The sequence below is a fragment of the Mesocricetus auratus genome, unplaced genomic scaffold, assembly GCF_017639785.1.
Source record: "Mesocricetus auratus isolate SY011 unplaced genomic scaffold, BCM_Maur_2.0 Super-Scaffold_100006, whole genome shotgun sequence".
Taxonomy (NCBI): Eukaryota; Metazoa; Chordata; class Mammalia; order Rodentia; family Cricetidae; genus Mesocricetus; species Mesocricetus auratus.
Window position 1 is genome coordinate 55,154,585 of NW_024429190.1, and position 26,186 is coordinate 55,180,770.

Below are 26,186 nucleotides of genomic sequence, written 5' to 3' on the forward strand. Positions count from 1 at the left end.
TCCCAGCACTTGAGAGGCAGAGGCAGGCGGATCTCTGTGAGTTCGAGGCCAGGCTGGACCGATAGCCTCCAAAACAATACAGAGAAACCCTGTCTCATACAAACAAAAACAAAAACAAAAAAAAGAATAAGCCATGTAAGGATGGGAAATACATAGGACATCTGGACCCTGTATGGTGCTTTGCTGACTTTGAATTTTTTAAATGCTAATGAGCAAAAAGCAACAGCTGCTGAGAGACATTGGATTATGGACACTACTAAATTAAGCCATCCTATATATTTTAAGGATAGGATGTCTTAACTTCAGAATGGAAGTCAGGAACTGCATTGTGATGGGAAAGAGGTTATGCTTATGTTTCCACAGGATACAAAAAGCTATGGATTACTTCAAAATTAATAAAGATCATATTTGATCAGGGAAGAACTCTTGAAAAATCTTGGCTGCAGACATGAAATAAACAAGAAAAACTATAAGACAGATGGTGTATAAGCTGATCTCTTGACATGGGAACAGATCTGAGACTGGAGGAGACATGGTAACTCTTGTTACCTATAGAATCCTCATGACTTATTATTACGTGCCACCCTTTCATATGGCATGGGTAGAAATTTATATTAGTTTGGTTATGCAGTCCAAGTGGACTTATAAAGTTGACAGATGACTTTTACCTGCTCAGAAAAACATCCTTAGCTGACTTGTATACACTGAACATCCCATACTTAATTTACATATATTAATGCAGATATGTATGTTACCTTTAAGAGTTTGTGTGTTTCAGAAAAAAAGGACCAGACACAATAAAGACAAGTATCCCAGGATACCCAGCCTCTCAAAATGCCTTTGTTCCAGTTTCCTCAAAATTCTACATCCAGAACAACTTCAAAGTGGCTAGCTGAGATGTCCAATCTCACAGACTACTCTAGCCAGATTTCAGATAAGCCCTGCACTTTCCCATGGCACATAGACTGGACAGCAGCTAGCTCTCCTAGGACTTGATTTTCTCAGGGTCCCCTAAAGATGCTGTGTCCCCAGATAACAAGAAGTAATTTTAAGAATACGACTCCCACACTCCTGAGAAGTGGGGTGGGTGGTTTTTGGTTGATCGGTGGGTTATGGATGTTTATCATCTTTTAGGGGGGTTTGGTTGTAAATTGTTACTGGTCTTGGTAAAGGAGGAAACTAAGCAAAGGAGGTTAGATTCAGAGATCTTTTTCTTTTTTTTAAGATTTATTTATTTATTATATAAGTGTTCTGTCTGCATGTTTGCCTGCACACAAGAAGAGGTTATCAGATCTTATTATAGATGGTTGTGAGCCACCATATGGTTTTTGGGAATTGAACTCAAGGCCTCTGGAAGAACAGTCAGTGCTTGCAACCTCTGAGCCATCTCTCCAGCTCCCGATCTTTTTCTTAAAAGATAAAAAAAGTGGGTATAAGAATGATAGGATAAGAGGGTAGCTAGGAGAAGAAATTAAAGAGAAAGAGCTTGACAATTCAGAGACCTGCAAGGCTAGAATGTGGAAAGCAAGACAGATTAACCTAACAAAACACTAAAGAGAAAGACCAGATCATGGAACACCTTACAACATAATGTTTGGAGCTTTCCTAAAGATGCTAGAGTGTCATGTTTGGATGTGGGCAGAGGCAGGATCAGAACACTAGTCAGGAGGCCACTGGAGTTGTTATCATGTACAAGGATGGTGATTGTATATCAAAAGAAAATATGAGGCCATTGGTAGTGTGCTTGTCTAAAATGCATAAACCTCAGGGTTTGATCTTCAGTACACAAAACCAGGTGGGCTTCATGTCTGTACTCTCAAGACCCCAGAGACAGATGGAGACAGAAGGGTTACAAGTTCAAGGTCATCCTTGACTACATAGTCTGTATTCAGCCTGGGATACATAAGACCCTGTCTTAGAGAGAGAGAGAGAGAGAGAGAGAGAGAGAGACAGAGAGAGACAGAGAGAGACAGAGAGAGACAGAGAGAGACAGAGAGAAAACCTTGTCTCAAAAACCAAAATAACAAAATGATACAAAATATAGTTTAATGTAAAGACCCATGTCTATAATCTCAGTAGTCTGGAGGCAGAGGCAGGAGAATTTCAAGTCTGAGGTTAACCTGGGCTACATAGCCATAAAGAAAAAAGATGGACTAAAGATATATATTTCAAGAGTTGACTGGAATTGCTGATATATTGGAAGGAGGAGGGATAAGGAAAAAAGGTGAATAAATGTCGCGCCTGTTGCGCAGCCTGTATCCGAGAATGTGGCAAGGGTGTCGGGATTGATGACACAGAGACTAGTCGGTTGCATTAAGAAATCTTTATGCTTGGCCGGGCGTTGGTGGCGCACGCCTTTAATCCCAGCACTCAGGAGGCAGAGGCAGGCGGATCTCTGTGAGTTCGAGGCCAGCCTGGTCTACAAGAGCTAGTTCCAGGACAGCCTCCAAAGCCATAGAGAAACCCTGTCTCGAAAAACCAAAAACAAAAAAAAGAAATCTTTATGCTCCCCAAGAAGGCTTAGGAGAACTTCCCAAGAAAACGCTTCCCTCCAGAAAAGCTTCTGCCATCCATCCACCCATATGTGCACACATCTCCCATACATCTCTCTTTCTCCTCCTGGATGGTGGTTAAATCCTTGACACCAGAATCGGTGACAGCAGGGAGCAGGAAGTGGCTAGCCATTGGGAAGATCAAAGTCAGGATGTTTCAGTGAGCTATCCCTTATCGGGAACTTATGGCTCCGGTAAACATTTCTTAGGGCACTGGATTGTTTTCAGTAAACATGTTTTCAGAAAACATTGTCTCACAGCTGCCTGCTCCCAGGCTGATGGAGGAGTGGGTTTCCGGCCAGGGCCTGTTGTTCCCACAAATAAAAATTCATTTTCCTCAGGAGAGGCAGTAATCGGATTCATGGGGTCAATGCATAGAAATCAGTGCCAGTATATGACTGTGACAGGGCCACAGTTCATTTTGTGCATGTCATTACTACTCTCTTTCTGTGAACAGATTCTCCTGGAAGCTGCCACGTGCCAGAAAGTTATCTGTTGAACATGTGTCTCTTGTGGTACCAGGCCACACATCCACATTCAGAGGATCTCAAGACCAGGGTAGAATAGTTGTAGTCTGCTGTAATAAATCCTCTGTTCTCTGTTGTTGTTTTTTGAGGGGGAAACATGGGGGGAGGGTAGAGTGTTGAGAATGAGCCCAGGGCCTCCTGTATGAGCTAACCCCCTCTCTATCATGGACACCCGCACTGCAAACCCTCTTGCAGTATTGGATGGACACGGCCTCTGGGAGTCTCCTCTTGTGCAGTCCTTGGTAAGTGAAGCGGCTTCTCTGATATGATTTCTGTACTTAGAAGCAATTTACTTAGTGGTGGACTACTTTTGCTGGTTTAGGAACCACCTTTTTGATTTTCTGTTTTGTCTCCCGAGTTTACCTAACTCTTCCTGATTGTTTGAGGTGATTTAAGTTTTAAAAAATTTTAATAAAATTTTAATTAAACATTTTGCCTACATAACTTAAAGTCATTTCATGTGTATGGCGAGTGTATCTGTGTACCATGTGAGTGCAGTGCCTAGAAGAGGGATCAGATCCCTTGGCACTGGAGTTACAGATGGCTGTGAGCAGCCAGGTGGGGGCTGGGAATCGAATCCCAGGCCTCCAGAAGAGCCGTCAGCGCTCTTAACCACTGAGCCATCCCTCCAGGCCTGGCTGAGTTTTTAAAACTGCCTAAAGGTAGATTCGTTTTTCCTTTTCTAAAAGTTTTGGAAGCTCTTGAATAATCATTGTACAATCCTGCATGTTCATATTAAATGAGTTTGGAGCTGTCTCGGGACAGCCTGCGTTCCATCCCCAGGATTCACATGGTGGAAGGAAAGAACCAATGCCCCCAAGGCATCCTCTGGCCTCCACATGTGCAATGTGGCAGGTATTCATGCACACACAATAATAAAAACGTAATAAAATCCTTAGGTGTTGAAAGCTTTATCTGCTAGTTCCTGCAGAGGCCAGAAGAGGGTGCCAGATTCATTGGAACTGGAGCATAATCTGCTGTGAACCACCAAGTGGATTCTCTGCCAGCGCAGCAAGTGGTCTTTACAAAATTTTTATATGTGTGTATGCCTGGGTGTAGGCATGCACACCACATGTATGCAGGAGGTTGTCAGCCACCATGTAAGTGCTAGGAACCAAACCCAGGTCCTCTGTAAGAACAGTAAATGCTCTTAAGCGCTGAGCTCTTTGCAGGGCCGTAAGTAGGCTTAACTGCTGGGCCATCTGCTCTAGCCCCAAACATGTAATCAGATTTTTAAAAAGGACTTTGAGGTTGGGCAGTGGTGGTGCACGCCTTTAATCCAAGCACTTGGGAGGCAGAAGAAGGCGGATCTTTGTGAGTTCGAGACCAGCCTGGTCTACAGAGAGAGTTCCAGGACAGGCTCCAAAGCTACAGAGAAACCCTGTCTCAAAATAAAATAAATAATAAAAATAAGTTTGAAGCAACAGATTTCCTGATTGATGCATGCACACCCTAGAACGAGGGTCCTTGTTCCATTCCAGATAACTTCCACAAAAATGTTTTCTTTAATTTTGTATAGGACAGTAAATTCAAGTACCCCCTCCAATATTGTGTAAATAGTGTCTTTAACTGTACTTTTTGACAGATGGTTTATTCCTTAACATTTTAGTTCCTTCCCTTGAAGATAAACACAAGACTGAGACTCCACCAATTTTGTCCTTCTTTCCCGTACTATTATGGCCACAAAAATGAGTGCTTTCCAGGCTTACACACACACACACACACACACACACACACACACACACACACAGTAGGGGATGCTGAAAAGGTGGCTCATCACTTAGAGGGTACTGCTCTTACCGAGGATCCCAGTTCAGGGTCCGGTTCCTTTGGCAGCTGCTAACTGCCTATAACTGCCTATAGCTCAAGGGGATCTGATGCCCTCTTCTGGATTCCGTGGGCACCAATACTAACAAGTGTACACCCCACACACACACAGAATTAAAAGTAAAATTTTTGTTTTGTTTTCTTGAGACAGGGTTTCTCTGTGTAGCCCTGACTGTCCTGGAACTCACTCTGTAGACCAGGATGGCCTTGAACTCAGAGACCACTATTAAAGACATGCACCACCAACAACCAGCTAAAAGTAAACATTTTAAAAAGACACAGAGAGAAGACAGCACCAGGACTCAACCTATAACCTATTTCTTGAGAAGCTGCGGCAAGAAGATCTCCACAAGTTCAATAGTTTGAGCCTAACCTGGGTTGAATAGTTCCAGAACAGCTTGAGCTGCAGAGTGAGCTTGTCTCAAAAACAAACAAAATAAGTTGGGAGGAATGGGTAAGAGGAGGGGAAGAAAGACACAAACAAGGCAACAAAATACTTGGTATATATCAAAGGTATCACCATGAATAAATCCGTGTGCTGTTCACAAGACTATGATTATGATTAATAACATTTATAGTGATACAGGTTAGGGGTTTTGAAATGATGCAATTTAGGGACCTTGGTCGTTTCTTTCCAATGCCAGCTAAATAATTAAAAGGCAGGAAAACCTGTAGCGCAATAGATAGCAGAGAAACCTCCAGCAGAATCAGCGTTTATTGGGGATGAGGAAACACACACATGCACGGACACACAAGGAAAAGACCCTCCTCAAAGCAGAGGAAGCGCACAATCCAGGCTCTTCGCAAGGGGTGGGGTTTCAAAGTCCCTGAAGAGTTTCCCTCCCCTAATTTAGGGTTGGTCAGTTGGAAGAAAGCAAGGACAGTTGGCTGGTATGTCCTGAGCAGGCCTTGAGCCAGTGGTCCATCAGCAGGGGCTGCCCGCGCCCCGCCCTGGACACATTCAACTCTGCTCCCGGGCGGCCTAGCCCCGCCCCACCCATCATCTCAGCGCCTTGGCTTTCTGGTTGCCAAGCTTTTGTCTCAAGTCAGGAGCGTGAGGAAGAAGCTGACCATCTTAGAAGTTCACCACATTTATTACCTGGTCACGGCCCCTTTGTCTGCTAACAGTCTAACTCCTAGTCTCACTTTGATAGGAAACCCCACAATGGTACACAAGATGTCCTTGGATATGCACATGTCTTTAGAAGTATTCCGTCCAAGTGTTTCATTGTGACGGTGTGCAGACTTTCAGGTAAAGGAAAGGTTCGTGATCTGGACTGTTCTGATGAATATTAAGCTTGTAGTGTCCTCCCCTTCACAATCTTCATTCTGACTGCTGAACTTTTACTAGAAACCGATTGCCTTAGTGGGGAGATGGGGGAGATCTTAAAAATCTATCCACTCCCAGCCTTTGTAAAGAGTGTGGGGTAACCCGGAAACCTAACCAGTCAGGAAGCAGACAGGTTCAGCGAGTTGAGTTTTCTCCCTTCACACCGGAAGCAAGAGCAGGATCCGGCTCTCCAGGCACTGTCTAATGTGCTGCGCCTAACAGAGGAGCATCCTAGGAGAGCAACGCGTTTCCATAGCACCCGGACAGCCACCGGCGTGGTGATGATGGGCGGGGCGGGGCGAGGCAGCCTGGGGGCGGAGCTGAGTCTGTCCGGGGCGGGGCGCCGGCGGCCCCAGATCTCCTGTCCACACAGCGAACTGCGTTTGGGCGGCAGGCGGAGAGTTCGCGCCCTGGGTTCCAGGAGCTTCTATCAGGGATGGAGGAAGGAGGCTTCTCAGATTCATCCATGCTGTCTGGGGTGACTGGTGGGCACAACTCGACAGAAACACACACAGACTCTGAAATCCACCCGAAGCCCCTTGTGTTCAGGCTCCTGGAGATGAAGGACGAGCTTGGGAGTGAAGAGGTCGAAGGGGATGAGGAGGAAGAAACACAAGAAGAGGACAATGAGTCTGAAGTGTTCACTGAGTCCGGTAAACACTCTAAGACTCACAAATCCCATGAGGCCTCCACATCCTCCAAGTCCTGCAAGGGGAGTGAGTCCCTCCAATCTCGAAAGACCAGCGATCCTCCCCAGTCCAAGACCAGCGATCCTTCGCAGTCCCACAAGACCAGCGATCCTCCGCAGTCCAAGACCAGCGATCCTCCCCAGTCCAAGACCAGCGATCCTCCGCAGTCCCACAAGACCAGCGATCCTCCGCAGTCCCACAAGACCAGCGATCCTCCGCAGTCCCACAAGACCAGCGATCCTCCCCAGTCCCACAAGGCCAGCGATTCCCTCCAGTCCCGCAAAGCCAGCAATTCCCTCCCGTCACGCAAGGGCAATGAGCCCCTCCAGGCCCGCAAGGTCAGTGAGCCTCTTCAGTCACCTCAGGGCCACCGGCATGGAAAAGGCGATTTGCTTCCCAACGCAGTGATTACGACCTCCCCATCTTTGATGATCAGATACCTACCGCGGCTCCAGCTGGCTTCCTTGAGCGGTAGGTTTCGCCCCCACCCCGCCGAAATCTACCCATCTAGAACTCAGGAATCTGGCTGAAGGTTCACGTGTTTGAAAGAACTTGCCTCTTGTGTCGTCTGCCTGCTGCTTTGCAGCCAGCTCTTTGCACTTCAAGGAACTCCAATGGGAAATTGACACCCTAATAAGTAACAAAAACCACCTCACCACTTCCAGGATTGAACCTAGCTAGTACCTCACTCGTACTAGGCAAGCACTCTAGCCCAAAAGCCCTTCCAAATCCCTCGATTCAGCATGCCAGTCTGTCCTGCTAGGCCACACCTCGACTAGGCATTATTTGCACTTGAGATTTTGTTGTTGTTACATGATTTCTCTTACTCCCCAACTAGAGACAGATCCTCGAAGGGAGGATGTTTTGTTAGCATTTGGGGCTTGGACCCAGGGGAAATGAGACATTCAGGGAACAAATACTGAAGGAGTTCATCGTCTGGTCGGTCCTTCTCAAACTCACAAGGTAACAAGTCTGGTGGGACTTGGACAGAAACATCCTTTTTTTTTTTTTTAATTACGTAAGCTCACTTCCAGTTCCTCGGTGGAGAATGTTTGCATTGGACCTGCAACACCATGTTCTCACAGGTTTGCTTCTCACCGAGACTCAGGTACATGGTTTATCACCGCAGTCATCCCCTTACCACATCTTACCACTTCCCCGACTCTGACTGATCACCATACCGCTGACAGATCTCCAACCCAGCTGAATAACATCAATCTATGCACCCCTACCAGTTGACTCTTGCTATACAAAATTGCATTATTGTACCGATTGGTTTCATTTCGGTTTCATTACTACAAGTTTTAATTGGAGCTGGGTACTTTCTGGCGGACTTGCTTTTATTCACTGGGTAGGTTGGTTTTCCCAGGCTCTGACATGACGGAATGCACTCCTCTTCCTCCAGCTTTCACACTTTCCTCCTTCACCCAGTGGGAGACTTTACCTCCTACTTTATCAAGAATAGAACCATCGTTTATGAATTCACTTTCTTACCACCTGTTTATTGGCCTCCCCAAGACTAGTACTTGGAGTCTGACTTTTCTCATCGTTCAGGAGGGAATTGTGCTTGTTTCCCCCGAAAGCCAATTTCTCCATGTGGGTCCCCTGAAGAACTCTTCATCCGTCTCTACGCCTGTACTGCATCCATTTCTCCTGGTCTAGTGAGTCAGTTCCATGACTCAACATACTCTTAGCTTGAAATAACCTTTAACCCCATGCCTTCACTTTTTCCACTTATTAACTACTTTTGTAGGTCTCTTTTCTCCATCAAAACAGCTCCAGTGTGCTGGGCAGTGGCGGTGCACGCCTTTAATCCCAGCACCAGGAGGCAAAGATAGGCAGATATCTGAGTTCGAGGCCAGCCTGGTCTAAAGAGCGAGTTCCAGGACAGCTAAAGCTACACAAAGAAACCCTGCCTCAAACAACCAACCCCCCTCCAAAACCAAACCCAAACCCTTCTCTTGTGTACCCCATCCCTGTCCCTTGGGGAGTCTCAGCATCCCTAGTTGTGAGCCACTGGACTTCTTATTCTGATGCCCTCATTGGGAAGATTTTGGCTTTCACCCCATCTGGGGATCTCACTCCCCCTAGCTCGCCTCAATTGCTGGGTCATTTTGGAATCTATTTTTAAGCACACTTTCCAGCTAAGCCCAATATTTTGAGCTCAACTCCGTGTCTCCTTTTACCAAAATTTATTTCAAAAGGCACCTTTGGCCCACTGATTTTACTGATCTTTGATTATATGCCCCTACTCCTTCATGTTCTGTCTCTTCTTCCCTTATCTTCCGTGACCCACTGTGGTCCCTGCGTCACATTTTAGTGGTGTGCTCAATCTTTGAAAGTTCCAGGCTGGCCTTGACTAGGATCCTTCTGAATCCTCTTAGTACTGGGATTACAGGCGTGTGCTGGCATGCTTACCCAGTTCTCTTTGGTGGTAGATATATTACAAGTGGAAGATAGGCAACTATGTGAATTGGTCTCTAAGTTCATGACCTTTGAACTTTAAGTGGCTTCCCCATCCTGCTTAGCAGTCTCAAACTACATTTCTAAATGCTCCAGAAATCATTACCCATGTTCACTTTCCTTATTTCCCTATATCCCCTTCTTCAACATCACTTAAACAACAAACATACAACTGAGGTTGGAGAGTGGGAAAGAGGGCTTGTTATGTGAGCATGGGGACCTGAGTTCAGATCTCAGCGCCTATGTCATGAGTGTGGCTGTGTCTTCCTGTAAACCCCAGGCAATAGGAGACAGACAGAAGGATCCCCGTCTCAAAGGAATAAGAAGGAGAATGGTGAAGCAGGACACCCAGCCATCCTCATCTGACCTCCTTGAGCACATGTATGTGCATTCACACACATGTGCACACACACACAACACTCACACACACTCATTATTTTCCCTGGAGTCTACCACAATGCAGTGCCTGTAAGTAACCCCTTTCTCCAGTCAATGGTGGGTGAGCTGTCTTTGACATCTATTAATGGCCATTCCCACCTTCTATCTGTTGGATCTCATCTCATGTAACTTTAACATTTTTTTAAATTAGTGTGTGTGTGTGTGTGTGCGCGCGCGCATGTGCGCGCTAACGATGCATGTATGTGGGTGTGCCTGTGTGCCATGGTGCGAGGGGGGAGTCAGAGGACAATTTTGTAGGGTCTGCTTTTCTGTGGGTTCTGGGAGTTGAATTTAGATTAGGTTACCAGGCTTCTACAACAGTCACCTCACATGCTGAACCACCTCACCAACCCCCATCTCGGCTGCATCGTTGTGGTCTTGACTGTTCCCATTGATACAGAAATACTACATGATTACTCCACCTGAAAACGATGATCACAAGTCCTCATTATCCCTGTGGCTCATCCCTTCCAGGCACCACTCTATTTCTGTGCTTGCCTTACAGGGAACAAAAAAATCCTCAAAATAGCTGTCTAAAAGTCACAATTCCAGTGCCCTCCTTTTCTGTCCCCTTGAGAACTAGTTAAATTAAGATTTCATTCTGCCCACTTAGCTAAAGCTGCTTTCATTGAGGTCACAATGATCTCTGTGCTGCCCAGAGCAATGGCGAATGCTTCATTTGACTCGTTTCCTTTGTCTTAGGACTTTTTCTTGTTTCCTACAATACTAGTACCTCTGTTGTCCTACCTCATAGATTCTTCCTGACATTTCCTTTGCTTGGAGCCTTCTTTTCCCAGCCTTTCACTTGAAGCTGCTGATGGCTTAGTCCTCTCCGATGCTTCTAGAACTCCCTTTATTCTCTGGATGATGTCATCAGTTCCATGGCTTAATTGCTAGGAGTTTCTCAAATTATTTATAGCTTTTATTTCTCCCTAGAACTCAATTATCTAGCCTTCCTGCTTGACTATCCACTTGAAGCTCAATTTGTCAAAACACCTTGACATCTCTTAAACCATTAACAAATCCTAGCTTTGAACTATATTCTTAACATCAAAATTATCATTGTATGTTGTTTTTATCTCTTGACTAGTTCACCACAATAGCCTCCAGGTGGCCACCTGCTTTGGCTCTTATCCTTACCCTCTCCAGTTCATTGTTCACATCGGAGTCAGGGGAGTCTTCCAGAATACATATTACAAGCATATTTTCTGCTCTCCACCACCCCAGAGATAGTTCCCATCTTATGTATGATCTAAAGGGCTAACAAAGCCTCACTTGACCTAGCCTTATCATTAACCTGAGGTTTATTTTTAAGATAAATTCATGTAGTCCAAGCTGGCTTCAAACTCATTATACAGCAGAGGGCAACTTTAAACTTCTAATCCTCATGACGTCACTTCCACAGTGCTTGGCACTACAGGCATGAACCATTGTGCATGGTTTATGGCAGGCAGAGATGGAACCCAGGGCTTTGGTTAGGACAGAGAAGCACTCTCTCCCTCAACGGAGCTACATCTCCAACTCACTGTCGTGACCTTGAACTTGACCTGGCATGTCCCTAACTTTAGGACTTCTATTCTCCTTATCATTCTTGGCTCTCGAGGTGCATGGGTACCCTCTCCTACCTCAGAATAAGTTTACTTTTTCTTCTGCTAGGAGACAATCAGTTCAAGTGTTTGTTACCTCCTCATATAAAAAATAATAGCCTCTGACCTGCTATTTTTCTTTAAAACACATCCAGCTCTATGTCTCTACGTCTAATTCTGTACATTGCACTCCCATGAAGGCCGAACTTAATAATTTTTGTTGGATGAAGAAACTCTTTATTGACTTCTGTGTCATGAAATCCAATGCGTCCCGGTTATTGTAAAAAGATTCAGGGTTAATGAGGGAGGTAGAACAGGTTTTACACGGTAAGTGTGCAGTAGACACTAACTGTAGGAGTGTTGGTATTGTCTTATTTAACCCTCTTGGCAGCATTTTGTACATTTAGTTATTCCCTTCTTGAAACACAGACCTTCTCATGTCCTCTGTAACAGTCTCCTTAGTTTGTTCCTTTGACTTGTTCACTGACTCCCCACTGTATCCTCAAATTTTAATATGCACCCTCTTGTTGCTGTGTCTCATTTGTTTGCTTAGAAACAAAATATCAGTATGTAACTGAGGCTGATCTGAATTCATGATCCTCCTGCCTTAGCCTCCTGAGGGCTGAGATTACAAGTGTGTGCCACCAAGGTAAATTTTTTTTCTGGTGTTGGAAATAGAATAGGGTTCTTGTGATGAGTGGGCTATTCTTGAAAGCTAGATGGTCCACAATGTCAGAATTTACTCGGTAAAAATAAACTTAGGATTGGTTGTATCAGCTTCACTGGTTGGACTTGCTAAGTGGTCCCGATTTCCCTTCATAGATGGCCATTGGGCATTGGCAAACACACCTGCTCCTTTTACTCCGCCTTCTCACTCTTCCTTCCTCCTCCCCTTCCTCCTCCTCATTCTTCTTTGGAATGGGGTATCTCTGTGTAGCCTGGATGCTCTGGAACTCACTAGGTAGACCTGGCTGACTTTGAACTCACAGGGATCTGCGTGTGGAGGCTGGGTTGCAGGCCTAGGTTCAGACAGACAGCAATCAAGCAGTCTGTGTCGGTAATAGAAACGATCTGAGTGAATCCCTGGGACAGGTGGGAATTCTCTGCCTGTTGGTCATGGGATGCACTCAGTGGGGGTCCCATGAGAGGATGTGGGGTTTGTCACCATTGCAGTGTTAGATGTCTGTCTTTATGGGGTTGAAATGTTAGTCTCAAACCTTTCTCTTCTGACATGCTGATTTTTTGTTTGTTTGTTTTTAGATAAATTTTCATGTAGTCCAAGCTGGCTTCAAATTCATTATGTAGCAGCAGAGGGTGACCTTAACAACAACAACTTCTTCTTCTTCTTCTTCTTCTTCTTCTTCTTCTTCTTCTTCTTCTTCTTCTTCTTCTTCTTCTTCTTCTTCTTCTTCTTCTTCTTCTTCTTCCTCCTCCTCCTCCTCCTCCTCCTCCTCCTCCTCCTCCTCCTCCTCCTCCTCCTCCTCCTCCTCCTCCTCCTCCTCCTCCTCCTCCTCCTCCTCCTCTTCTTCTTTGTTCTCTGAGACTGGATTTCTCTGTTTCTCTGTGTAACAATCCCGGCTGTCCTGGAACTTGCTTTGTAGACCAAGCTGGTCTCAACTCACCGAAATATGCCTGCCTCTCCCTCCCAAGTGCTGGCATTAAAGGCAGTGCACCATCACTGCCTGGCTCTAACATGGTTTTAACATACCCTGTTCATATGTTCCCAATCTACTTTGAAAAGTTTATAGGCAGCACCTTTATACTTTAAGAACCACCTGTTATTCTGTGCCTCATGGTCATGCTGAATGGGTGGTGTCTACATGTACAAAGAGATACTAAGCCATTTGCCTTTGCCTCTGTACTCAACATGGAACCAAATTCTGCTTGTAAAACAGAGTTACCTGGGCAACATACAGCCTGAAAGCCACTGTTTTCCCACAGTGCAGAGTAACTTAGAGCCATGCACAGCTTAATCACAGCCGTCTTCAAGTATAGTAGACAAGCTCTCTCCTGATGAGTGGCACCCTACATCCCCTTCTACCTTTATGTGGGTCCCTTGGATCAAACTCAGGTCATCAGGCCTGCATCAGTTGGCAGGTGGCCCATCTTGCCAGCTCTGTAATGTACTTCCTAACAGAAGTCTTCATTTCCTCCCATTCCTGTTTTTCCTTCTGTTTTTTCCACCTTTAAAAAAAACAGCATCCAGTTGCTTGAACTGAAACATTCTTCCTAGATTATTTTTGTTTGTTTGTTTGTTTTTTGAAACAGGGTTTCTCTGTATAGTTTTGTAGATCAGGCTGGCCTCAAACTCACAGAGATCCGCCTGCCTCTGCCTCCCAAGTGCTGGGATTAAAGGCACCGCCACCACCCTGCCCTAGATTCCCTTTTCTCACTCTCAAAACCAATTCAACCTGATCGAACCATTCCTGAAATCATTCTTGTCACCTGCTAAAACCCACCCTGGCTATGGTTATTCCTCACCTGAATTTCTACTTTGGCTTCTGGAAAAGTCTTCCTGTCTTCATTCTCATGCCCTGAAAGCCTGTTGTTATCCCAGTGAAAGGGCTGGAGAGATGGCTCAGCGGTTAAAAGTACTGACTGCTCTTTCAGAGGACCCGTATAGAGGCTATTTAGTGCCAATGCTGCTCTAGAAGAACTCTCGGGAGATTGGTGGAAAGTGCAATTAGCAATTAAGAAAATGTGCAACAAGCATACCTCAAAGCACACCCCAAAGAGACAATTGTTATAGTGTGGCTCCTCTGCACAGGTGACTCTAGGTGTGTGTCCAGTTGACAGATGAGGCTGATTGTGAACATGTGCTTATTTGCAAAGAGACAATTGTTATAGTGTGGTTCCTCTGCACAGGTGACTCTAGGTGTGTGTCCAGTTGACAGATGAGGCTGATTGTGAACATGTGCTTATTTGCATTTCCATCCATTTATGTGCTTATGCCTTCCACGAATTTGGGGTTGCTTATATGAATACTCACAGGAATGTGCTACAAAGAAGTGCGTCTGTTTAAGAAGAACAATCAATTCAGGGAGGAAGGTAAACACTAGTGGAGGAAGAAGGAAAATAAAACAAGAGGATATATAAGTAAAGCCCATTCTGCCCCTGCAGGCACACGCACTAGCTTTTCTTATTACAGTCGGTAATCCTCTCCAGTCCCAGCACTTAGCGCTCTTCTTGGTAGAGTTCTTCCTTGTCTTGTCCTCACAGGTCAACTTCACCTCACTGGTCCTCAGGCAAAGACTTCTTAGGAGGCAGGCAGGGACAGGAGGAGATTTCTTCTGTGTTGATATTTTATCCTGATCAGAAGGGTTTATCTGAGCATGACAGGGTCCCAAGTGTGTGAGTGCCTGGAAGCATCCTTCCAGAAGGTGGCGGCCTTGTCCACTGATGACTCAGACCCCTGCAGCCTCCATCAGTTTGCCAGTTGTAGAAGCAATGGGATTCGGTGCCACGGAGTGAAACTGAAGCACTGGAATGGAGTCGTAAGCTGGGATGTTCTGATGGTCCCTGGGAGGAAGACGTGCTCAGCCATCTTGCTCCAGATCCCTCAGCTGCTCTTGGCCAGATCCCACAGAGCAGAAGCAGGATCCCTCCAGGGTCGGAGGTCACCTGACTCAACCACATGTCCGTCCGTTGTCCTTCCTCCTTGCTGTTTTCAGCCACCCTGGCCCATAACATCGCTGTGCCCCTCTCTGAGCTAGTTCCTCCACAGGGCTTCCACATTCGCCACTTCCTCTCCTGTAATGCCCTCCTCAAATTCATCCTCTTCCACGTCAGAGGGCACCTGGTACCTTCCTATTCCCTCTCCTCCATCCCCCAGCTCAAGTACCAATTCCTCTGAAAGGTGCTTCCCAAACAATTCTCCCTAAAGTAGGCAATGTCTCCTGCACATTGTGCGCCCTAATTTCCACCCTGAACCTATTTATTTGATTCTTGTCCGTCTTTCTGTCTGTTGTGTTAAGCTACATGAGGATACGACAGAGACTTTAGACTCTTAGTGTTTTCTATACAACTGCTTGGAGCAGACGGATGAAGGAGTCTTCTCTATGTACATTTCTGATATCCTCTAGATTCGCTTGTTAGCTGCTGAGCTCAAGTAGCATATGTCCATTGAGTGTTCTAAATATTTGACAGTGTTTTGTTGTATCTTCAAGAGAATCCATTGAAGTAAGCACTGTGTCCCCATTTTACAATGAGCTAATTGGGACCCAGATGAGTCAAATGACTATCCAGAGGTCATGCACACAGTGATAGCAAATATTGAACTGGGTGATAAGACCTCATAGCCTTGTCGTCATCGTTACCCTAGTCTCTTCCTCACTGCGTGGGGGAAGTCCTGTTATAAGTGTTAGGAGTGATCTGAGGGTAAAGATGCGAGGGAATGAACGGAAAGCTTGGCACACTGTTTGGTCATTGTAAATGTTCAGCGTTATGGATAGGGATGGTGAATCACGCCTAGTGCGCCCTTACAGAAGTGCACACTGTGTGGTGTAAGGAATATCAAGTTGAGCAGGGTATCTCCTGAGACATTTGCTGCTGCTGGAAGACCAGTTTTCAGCAGTGTCAGAGAAACTGGAAAGGAGGTATGTCGTCAGCAGAGTTGCATATACACACAGGAGCCTTTTTCTGAGAGTCTAAGGTTAATTCTTCATTTCATTTTTCTCTCTGTTGGACATTCTTTGTCTTTTTCTGTTCTGTTCTTCTACCCTGATGTTTTCTTTCTCTCTTCTCCCCAGTTGTTCTCCTTCTAGATATTTCCTTTTACTTCTTCCCTGATGGTTCCCTTCTGTTTCTTTCCTGATCCTTCTACATCTTCCCCCCTCCTTCCTCTTATTTTTCCTCTTATACCCACTAATACAAAGATTTCTACACAAGAAAAGATTACCTCACAGACACAAGTTATGTTTTCCAAAAACAAATTAAAATCTTTTCATAAGAAGAAATCACATTAAGAACACAAGTTACATGTTTTCCTTAGAAGCCCACAAGTAGTTAGACATTTTTCTTTCTATTAATTTTCCCACCATAACATCTTCACCCCAAAGCAATGATCCTTTTATAACTGATTTACAAAGTTTTACACAAGCCAGTTCCTTTTGTTCTGGTGGGAAGCGGTTTGCGGTTTCAGTGTAGCAGATTCCTACAAAACTTCATTTGAGTGGCCATCTATTTTTTTTACACACAATAGAGTCATTTAATATCATTTTACAGCTTTGTTTTTTTCAAGGTGCATACTGGGGCTTGTGATTAATTCTGTAAGCTACATAACCAAGGAACTCAGGCCTAACCTTGGGTGTAGGGACATAATTGTTTTATTTAATCGTCAGCCTGTTCTTCCACAGGTAGAATTCATGGGTCTATAATGCATGAAACTTCCTTGTTTTTATTTTCCATCCTCAGTAAATGCCATATCTAAAAGAGGGGAAGGTGACTTTTAGCCTACATTTGTCTTTTTGTATCTCTTAGTGGAGCAATTGGCACAATAACCTAGACCATTTTCCTAATCATCTTTACTGTCTTAACCACCTGTATCTTTTAGGCTAATTCAGAAAGTTCATTTAAATCATAGTTCTAACTAATCATCATTGCTCTTATAAGAATCATCTTCATCATGATCTGCAAGGGAATTGCCCAGTGAGGAGTGGGATTTTCCCAAGAACCAGTCACACTATACTAGATACAGTGGGATCTTTTCATATGATAATCACACCATGCCAAATCCAGCAGGAACACAGCAGCAGCAAACAGAAGGAGCACAGCAGAAGCAAGGGGCATTCTGGAGACAGTCCTCCGGGTGTATCCAGAGTAGCTTGGTTATCCTTCGGGCTGTCTCCCATGAGCTCCATTGCTGACTGCAGCTGCTCTGACATGGCCACAGGCAGTTTACAGGACAAGAGAAACAAGACAGACGAAGCTGTAACAGACCACAGAGTTCACTTAATCGACTTAATCACCATCAGACCCTTCTCTCTCTCTCTCTCTCTCTCTCTCTCTCTCTCTCTCTCTCTCTCTCTCTCTCTCTCTCTGTCTCTCTGTCTCTCTGTCTCTGTCTCTCTCTCTCTCTCTGTCTCTGTCTCTCTGTCTCTCTCTCTCTCCCTCTCTCCCTTTCTCCCTCTCTCCCTCCCTCCCTCTATCCACCTCTCTCTCTTTCTCTCCTCCAAATTTTGTGGGCGTTCTGCAGGACAAATTTGTTTTAAAGAAAATTATAGACTTCATGGCATTTCACCCATAAATACCTCTAATTGCTAAGGGTTGAAAACTTCACAAATAACTATGCCATTATTACACCAATCAAAATTTAGTAATTTTTAATGCTAATATCCACAATAAATAGTTATGCTTCCTAATTGTCTCAAAAGTGTTTTATTTTAAAAAGTCATGCATGACAGTGCATGCCTGTAATTCCAGCACTCAAGAGGCAGAGGCAGACTGATTGCAAGTTCAGGCCTAGCCTCCCCTACCTAGGAAGTTCTAGGCTAGGTTAGACTGTACATTAAAAAATGACCTTAAACTAATTTTTAAAGAGTATTTTTATCCAATTAGGACACACATGGGGTCACACCTTTAGGGGACATTACTGCTCTGTCTTTTTGAAACCTCATTTCTTCCTTGCAAATACTGAGTGAAATAGCACATTGTGGATTTCTTTACACATTTGGTGGAATCTTATCTTGTTCTGCTGGCTGCCCTGTTCCGTGCACACCACACTTAACAGACTGAGAGGACTGTTTCAGGCAGAACAAATTCCTTTTGTCACTGTGTGCTTCCTTGGGACTCACACTTGGGGTGTCACACTAGATGTCCAACTCTTCCGCTAGTGGGGCATCTAGGCTCGATGAGGAGAGATTGCCATGACCCCTCCATTAGCTCCCCAGGAACAGTTTCCCCAATGGTTTTAGCCACCAATCTTTTTCATTGTCTACATCTCCATTGTGTCGGCAAGCAAGATGGGGTCTTTGAGTAAGATGGGGTACCTGTAACTCTGCTCCTTGAGACTGCCGCTGGAAATTATGCCACAAACCATTGTAAGTTGTTCATGTGACAAATGAATTCTTTTTTTTCTTCACTCTAATATCTGCTGTAAGTTTTGAAAATAAATTTAAAACCGAGCCTAGTGGTACACACCTTTAATCCCAGCACTCTGGAGGCAAGGGGCAGGTGGGTCTCTGTGAGTTTGAATAATTTTCTAGAACTGTTTTTAATTTCTTCTCCCATTTTTAAACGATGGTTTTGGTAGGGGGTGTACTGTAATCCTGCTCTTGCATTTATCCAAGCTAATCCATTTTCCTTGGCTGGTGTTTATTGGCACATAGGTCATTTGGAAGAAACTCTTTTACATATACATGAGTGAAGACACTTCCCTGGTGGTACCTTGCTGGGAACTTCCTCAGTGTTCTGAGCTTGATTCGTTTCGTGAACGAATCAAGAGTAACCTCTGGGAGCTGGAGCGACGGCTCAGGGGTTAAGAGCACTTGCTGGTCTTCCAAAGGGCAGGAATTAGGATCCCAGGACTCAGCAGCCAGGCCAGCAGGCATTCAAGCTGTAACTTGCTCAGGGCACACACCCACTTTCGGCCTCTCATCTATCCCATTAAAGAAAAGTAAACCTTTTTAAAAAAGTAAACTTTGAAGAAGAAACAAAGAAATTCTGTTTACCTTTCCACGGTTATCACTGCTTTAATCTGTGCCTTGCACGACCGCCTTTAAAGATTACATAGGAAAAATGTTACCATGTCAATATTTGACGCAGCGCCCGTCACATGGCAACACCCAAGCAATTCCTGCCTTGCTCCCGCCACCACCAGACGTCCCCCGCCCCGGGGCCGTTCCCCACCCGAGCCCGTGAAGCCGCTGCGGGTGTCCCCTACCGGAAGAGCGCCACCACCTCGCGCTGCCACCAGAGATCGCAAAGCTCCACCGCCTGCCGCTTCTGGACGCCCAAAGCCACGCACCTCGGATACTCAGGAGTGCCAGCCTTCTCCACGGCAGGGGCATTCACAAACTGTGCCAGTGCGTCTCGGAAAAGGGGAAAGCCAGCGTGCCCGCGGTCACGGAGCCTCTCCTGTGTGCACCGGAGGAAAACGTGGAGGACCAGGGCGTTTTTCACCCAGACCTGCACAGCGCTGTCCGAAAACCGGTACAACCCTTGAACATGCTCCCGATGTTTGAACTGCGGTGATCTAGCAGATGGGGGTGGGTGTGCATCCTCGAGGAGTTAGGGAGAGGAGTGGGACGAATACAATCGAAATGCATTGCATGCATGTACACAATTCTCAGAGGACTAATAAAATATTACATTATGAAAAAATATGTCATCGGGAGACTAAAACAAAGAAATAAGAGTGATGAAGTCCTTGCTACCCTCCAAAAGTCACCCCCATTTTTCTCTTGTCCGAAGGGAAGGTATCCTCCAACTGTCTGAAACCACCCATTAAACCTAACTCATGTACAGTATGTTTTTTAGTGTATAAATACCTGTGATAAAGCTTAACTTATAAATTAGGTGTCCAAGAGAAAATAAGAGTCTTTCTGAACAATTTTAACATAACAAAGGTTGTTTAAAACATACGAATTATTGACTTCTATAAGTTTCTATTTAATATTTCCAGGCTTCAGTTGACTGGGAACCACCAAAAATGAAACCAGAAATAGAGAGGATCTCTGTGTTAAGAAAAGTTAAGGAGTGCGCTGGCAGTGGCCAAATGTTCCAGATGACACTGTGCTGGGCTTTACTACATGGTCTCTTGTTTCGTTTTATTTTCCTTCTTCCTTCATTAGTGTTTTCCTCCCTCCCTGAATTAACCGTCCATCTTAAAATAGATGCTCCCCTTTGTGGCACATTCCTGTGTGTATTCATACAAGCAGCCTCAAATGAGTGGGAGGCATAGTGCATAAACTCACCAGAAATAGAAATATGGGCATGTTCACAATTCAGTTTACACTGCATACTTAACTGTTTTTAATCCGTATAATTTAAACAGCATCTTGATTTACACATTTGGGGAATGAATAAGGTCTTCCATTGCTAGACACTTGTTATTTGGGCACTGAGCAGTGCTCAATGCCTGTGGTCTTTAGCTGGCAAGTACTTTGTGGACCCATTTCATACACCATACCATGAAGTTACAGAGAGCAGGAGTATACTGCCCAAGGTCAGAGTTTAGTCAGGGTTAGGCTTCAGGCAGTCATTTTACATGGGACATTACCTGACATTGACCACTCCCGAGCTATTCTGTCCTGCCAGTGATGAAGTAACTAACCTCAAAGGTGGCTTTTCTGAAAAGTGACGCTCATTGGGAGACACGGCATGAAAGAGCAATGGTTTTACTCCTTCCTGTTACCTGTATCTACAGATGTTCTGTTAGGACTGGTTCAGCATTATGGTGACCCTGACCTGTGTGAAAACCCAAGTTAGTAGTATAGGAAAAGCCCATGGAATAAAGCTTCAACTTTCATGGATGACAGCACCGCAGAGTCAGAAGCTACCCTCCCCCTTTTCCGTAGGTCAGAATGAGTTTAGCCTTTAAAGAACAACTGGAAATGGCTGAGTCCAGCCCTCTTTTCTGTTTATCACCATGTCCTCCATCAGGTGGCCACCTCCAATTCTGCCTCCTCTGTGTTCTCTATAGCAGCCAAGTCTGCAGTTGGTTGGTTTTCTTTTTTCAAACAGTGAACTAATAAAATTATGGGTACACTGAAGTTGTAACTAGTAATTCCAACTACCATTCATATATACAAGGTGCCTTCTATGCACACACATGTGAGTTATTATCTATCTATCATCTATCTATCGATCTATCTATCGATCTATCTCTGATCTTCACACAGATCTATTATCATCCAATCTGAAAACAGGGAAACTGAATCTCACAGAGCATAATCCAATTGTCAAAGGTCATATAGTTGATGAAGCGACACAACCGGTGTTTGAGCTGTCTGTCCCTGGTGCCAGCTCGACCTGCTCTCCTTGCCAGAAAACATTCTCGTTAGAGTGCAGAATGGACTCTTTCAGAGCCTTCAGATGGGATTAAAAACTCCCACCAAGAGACTCTGTCTGGAACAGTCTATCATTATGACGCCGATTTTGACAGGTCTCTGGATACAGTGACCTTATAATCAACCACATTTCTTTCTACCAGAAACATGAATTTCTATGCTTGTATTTTTATTTACATAATCATATCTTCTGGTATGGTACTGATGTCTCATAATTACCAGTTTCTACCTGTCAAGGACGCCACGCTGAACATTTTTGTGTGTATATCTTTGCCCACATTTGAAACAATCTCCTTAGGGGACAGTTCTAGAAATGGAATTGGATTTCCATGTACAAACATCACTGACTCACAGTCCCAACTTACTCTTTATAGTGTACTAACTTAAACTCATTTGTCAGCTATGCATAGGATGTGCACGCCATTCACCCTCCAGCACTCTATCCTTTGTCGGAAAAAGATGTTGCTAATTCTATAGTTTAAAAGAGTCTCGGTTTTTATTTATATTGTTTTGATTATAAGTAATGTTGACAAATAAAAAATAGTAAGGCTGATTTTTAAAGTTTTGATTATAAGTAATGTTGATAAAAATAGTAAGGCTGATTTTTTAAGTGTTTTTGGCCTTTCATGAATTTTTATATTTGAATTTAACTCATATTCTTAGCTTATTTTATTCTTGGCACAAGTTTTAGTATTTTTCCTGTTTGTTTGTACTTTGGTATTCTTCAAACATTAACACTATTAAGCGTTTTTCCTATTTGCTGTCTGACACTTGCTGACCATTTTGTTTCTTCTATAGATTTAAACTTTTCACACAGTTTAAAATTTTTGAAGTTAACACATGAAACAAGAGGCCGCGTCATTGCGTTTTCACACATTATTTTTGCTGCTCCTCCTCACCCACTCTCCCTTCTCCCCACTTTCTGGTTACATATTGACTGTCACCTCCTTTGTCCTTTCCTTTAGACCTTTTCCTGTCCCCTCCCCCAAGTTCCCCTTCCTAGTTTTGTGTCATGACCTACCACAGACATCTCTAAAAGTTAAATTTTAGTATGAGAGAAAGCGCAGTCTTTGTCGTTCTGATTGTGGGTTGTTTTATGTAGTATAATTTTAGCTTCATTCGCTTTCCTGCAAATACCCTTTTATTTTTCTTCATTGGGAAACAATGTCCTTTTGGACACACAGAAGTTTTAAGTTCTAAATATTTTAATCTTTCTGGCCAGCTTTAACCCTAGAAGATTAAAATCCGGAGATTAAATGTTCTATTTTCTTTCCAGTCCAGCTTTAAAAACTTGAAGCTCTTTGTGTGTGTGTGTGTATGTGTGTGGTGTGTGTGTGTGTGTGTGTGTGTGTGTGTGTTTAGTGCATGGCATGATATATTTAACTTCAACATTATTCCCCCCATAGTTACTTTTATTGACCTCTTTTGATTTGTGATGTTATCTTGACATCTTTAATTTCTGTTGAATCTAACTTTTGCTTTTATTTTCTTTTAGCACACCCTGTTTCCCGTGACCTTGTAAAGAAATGGTAAGACCAAGGATAATATCATTCTCACACCTGAAATGGTGGCCCCCAAAGCTAGAGGCTAGACTCCAGGAGACTTTGAGAGAAAGCCTGCCCTGCTTCTCAGGAGTCCCCATGATTTCCCTTTGTGATAGGCCCTTTTAGAATCAGCGTTCCTATGCATGGGAAGAAGAAAGGACAGCTGGGGATGTAGCTTGATAGTCCAGTTTTGCCTAAAACCGAACCACCACCAAAACAAAGAAATAAGCACACACAAAAGAAAGAAAGGGGCTGGAGAGATGGCTCAATGCTTAAGAGGACTGGCTGCTCTTGCATAGGATCCAGGTTCGACTCCAGCACCCACGTAGCAGCTCACAACCATCTGTCACTCCAGTTCCAAGGAATCCAACACCTTTTTCTTTTTCTTTTTCTTTTTTTTGGTTTTACGAGACAGGGTTTCTCTGTATTGTTTTGGAGGCTGTCAGTCCAGCCCGGCCTCGAACTCACAGAGATCCGCCTGCCTCTGCCTCCCGAGTGCTGGGATTAAAGGCGTGCGCCACCACCGCCCGGCCTCTTTTTCTGCTTCTGCAGTCACCACATGCCCATGGTGTATAGGCATGCACTCAGGCAAAACACTCAAACCCATAAGATTAAAAAATGACCCGACAATAAGGAAGAAGACGCAGCAAGAGGTGCCCAGGATGCCCGTGGTTGGTGCGTTTCATAGTAGACCTACACTTTCCAGGCTCATGCCGCAGACGGCATGAAGCCCCAGGTGAACGTATCTCAATCCTCCTTACGTCTAAGTAAGGTACAGTAGCTAACGAAATAAGCAAGTGTCTTCGGTGCAAGCAGAAAAGGGTGTGTTTGTGAGCGTGGGAAACGTGCTGCCCCCGCTTCGACCAGCACGTACTCTCGGAGAGGACATGCTTGAGGAGGAGAGAGGAGCACTGAGGGTCAACGCTTGCTGGCTTGCTCCCTTGCTCGTATGGATGGGAAGTGAGTAACCCCGCATTGTGGTCTTACCTACTTCTTAAAAAAGTGGGCTAAACCCATTCACATTTGTTGTTGTTGTTATTTGTCTTTTGAAACAGGGTTTCTTCCTGTAGCAGCCCGGCTGTCCTGGAACTCGCTCTGTAGACCAGGCTGACCTCAAATTCAGAGATTCCCCTGCCTCTGCCTCCCAAGTACTGGGATTAACGGTGTGAGCCACCCCTGCCAGGCTCTTACTTATTTTAATTATTTCACATTTACATTTATGCTTATTATTTCGACTCATTTTAGATTTCCTATCCTCTGTGCTTGCCCTCCCTTTTTTTCGGCAGCAAATATCCCTGCCTTATTTGTATGTGATGCTTTGTGGTTTAAAAAAAATATTTTCTCACAAGAAACTGAAAATGGGGATGAGGTGGCTGTGTGGACTAGAATTTCCTGGGAGCAAATGAAATCCAGAAAGTGTGCGCTGCTTTCCATGGTTGTATGGGAGCTGAGTGTTAGGGCTGGTAGAAGTGGTATTTGGTGAGTATTCCTAGGTTTTCATCAAAAGTTTCCATCAAATCAAGTCAGGCATGGTGGCACTTGCCTGTAATCCCATCAGTTTGGAGCTAAAATGAGGGAGGCTATGAGTTTGAGGCTGGCCAACCCTGGGTATATGTCAAATTATAGGCAACCTTAACTTTATAGTGAGACCCTGTCTCAAGAACAGAACAAATGAACAAAATGCATTGCTCCAAATAAATGATACCCACTGAACCTGAGCAAACTTCCCTGTGGCTAAACAGGCAATGAAAATAATTTATACCTAGTTGTTGTTGCTGTTATAACATTTATTTATCATTACTTTGTGTGTGTGAGTGTTTGCCTGCGTGTACATGTGTGAATCACATGCATGTCTACGGAGACCAGAAGACAGCATCAGATTCCCTGGACCTGGAGTTAGCAACATGAGACTCAATGTGGGTACTGGGAACCGTACCTGGGTCCTCTGCAAGAGCAACAAATGCTTTTAATTGCTCGATTATTTCTCCAGTTCCCTGTATCTACTTAGCTTTTATAGTTTAAAATGATTGTAAGGATTAGTTTTAATTTCTTGTTATTGCTACTTATTGTTGCTACTTGGCTGTGTTTGGTTGGTTAATTGGGGCCCCATTATGTAAGGAAATTATATTATCATCCCCATTGACTGCCCATGTCATCCCTAAACATGTATTTATTTATTCAAATGCATTGTGCCTAATTAGTTGCCAAAGAAAATTAAATTTCTGAATATGTGTTGTTTGAAACAAAATGACCCCCAAAGGGAATGACACTATTAGGAGGTGTAGTTTTGTTGGAGTAGGCGTGGCCTTGGTAGAGGAAGTGTGTCACTGAGGGGGTGGGCTTTGAGTTTTCCCATGCTTAAGACACTCCCAATGTCTCAATTTACTTCCTGTTGTCTGCATATCAAGATGCAGCTAACACCATGTCTGTCTGCATGCTGCCATGCTACCCACCATGATGATAATGGATTGAGCCTCTGAAACTGTAAGCAATGGAATGAGATGAAACGTTTTCTTTATAAGCATTGCTGTGGTCATGGTGTCTCTTCACAGCAACAGAGAGCCTGCTAAGACAGAAGTTGAACCAGATAGTGAGATGTAACATAGCATACTCACTGAAGGATTCCACAGGGTTTCCTTAGCAGGAAGACCAGAACACACCTATCACTGTGTGCCCAAAGTAAGGATTTAAAAAAACTTTCTTAGGCACTGGTGAACCAAAGGGGATGGTACTGGGAGTTTTGATCACATCGTGGGGGTGGGGCTGGTGGAGAGGGTGGGAGGTGTGGTGTATTCTTGCCTCTGCAAGCACTTGGAAGTCAGAGGACAGCTTTCGGGCATTGGGTCTCACCTCCCACTTTCTTGTTGTTTAAGGTGCTGATGGTGTCTCACAGGCTAGCTGGCCCTTGAGCTCCAGGGAGATTCTAGTCTCTCTACCTTCCATTTCATTTTGTGTGTGTGTGTGTGTGTGTGTGTGTGTGTGTGTGTGTGTGTGTGTGGTGTGTGTGTGTGGTGTGTGTGTGTGGTGTGTGTGTGTGGTGTGTGTGGTTTGTGACTGTATGTGTATGTGAGAGTCTGGTTATGTGTGTGGTGTGTTGTGTGGTGTGCATGTGTGTGACTGTGTGTGTGTGATTATAAATGTGTGCCATAAACTTTGATTATTTGAGTCCTGAGGAAACTCAGGCCCTCAGGTTTCTGTAGCTGGTGTGTTTATCTGTGAGTTG

The 26,186-nt window shown here is 44.4% G+C and overlaps 1 protein-coding gene and 2 long non-coding RNA genes across 4 annotated transcripts in view; 1 reads left to right on the top strand and 2 right to left on the bottom strand.

Moving 5' to 3' along the window:
* Window positions 1-5,984: 5,984 nt before the first annotated feature.
* On the bottom strand, window positions 5,985-10,681 carry LOC121140849. The gene is made up of 2 exons (XR_005877805.1): window positions 10,574-10,681; window positions 5,985-6,807 (listed from the first exon to the last, which is right to left on the bottom strand). It is a non-coding gene; the product is annotated as an uncharacterized LOC121140849 (long non-coding RNA).
* Window positions 6,673-26,186, top strand: part of Thegl (theg spermatid protein like) — a 42,021-nt gene continuing 22,507 nt past the window's right edge. The window contains exons 1-3 of one of the 2 annotated variants that reach the window (XM_040747262.1): window positions 6,673-7,396; window positions 19,174-19,560; window positions 22,915-22,948. In XM_040747262.1, the coding sequence (XP_040603196.1) occupies window positions 6,673-7,396; window positions 19,174-19,560; window positions 22,915-22,948 (1,145 nt within the window). The remainder of the gene's footprint in view (window positions 7,397-19,173; window positions 19,561-22,914; window positions 22,949-26,186) is intronic. The other variant, XM_040747263.1, reaches the window with a different exon arrangement.
* Window positions 16,327-19,510, bottom strand: LOC121140850. The gene is made up of 3 exons (XR_005877806.1): window positions 19,376-19,510; window positions 19,080-19,124; window positions 16,327-17,338 (listed from the first exon to the last, which is right to left on the bottom strand). It is a non-coding gene; the product is annotated as an uncharacterized LOC121140850 (long non-coding RNA).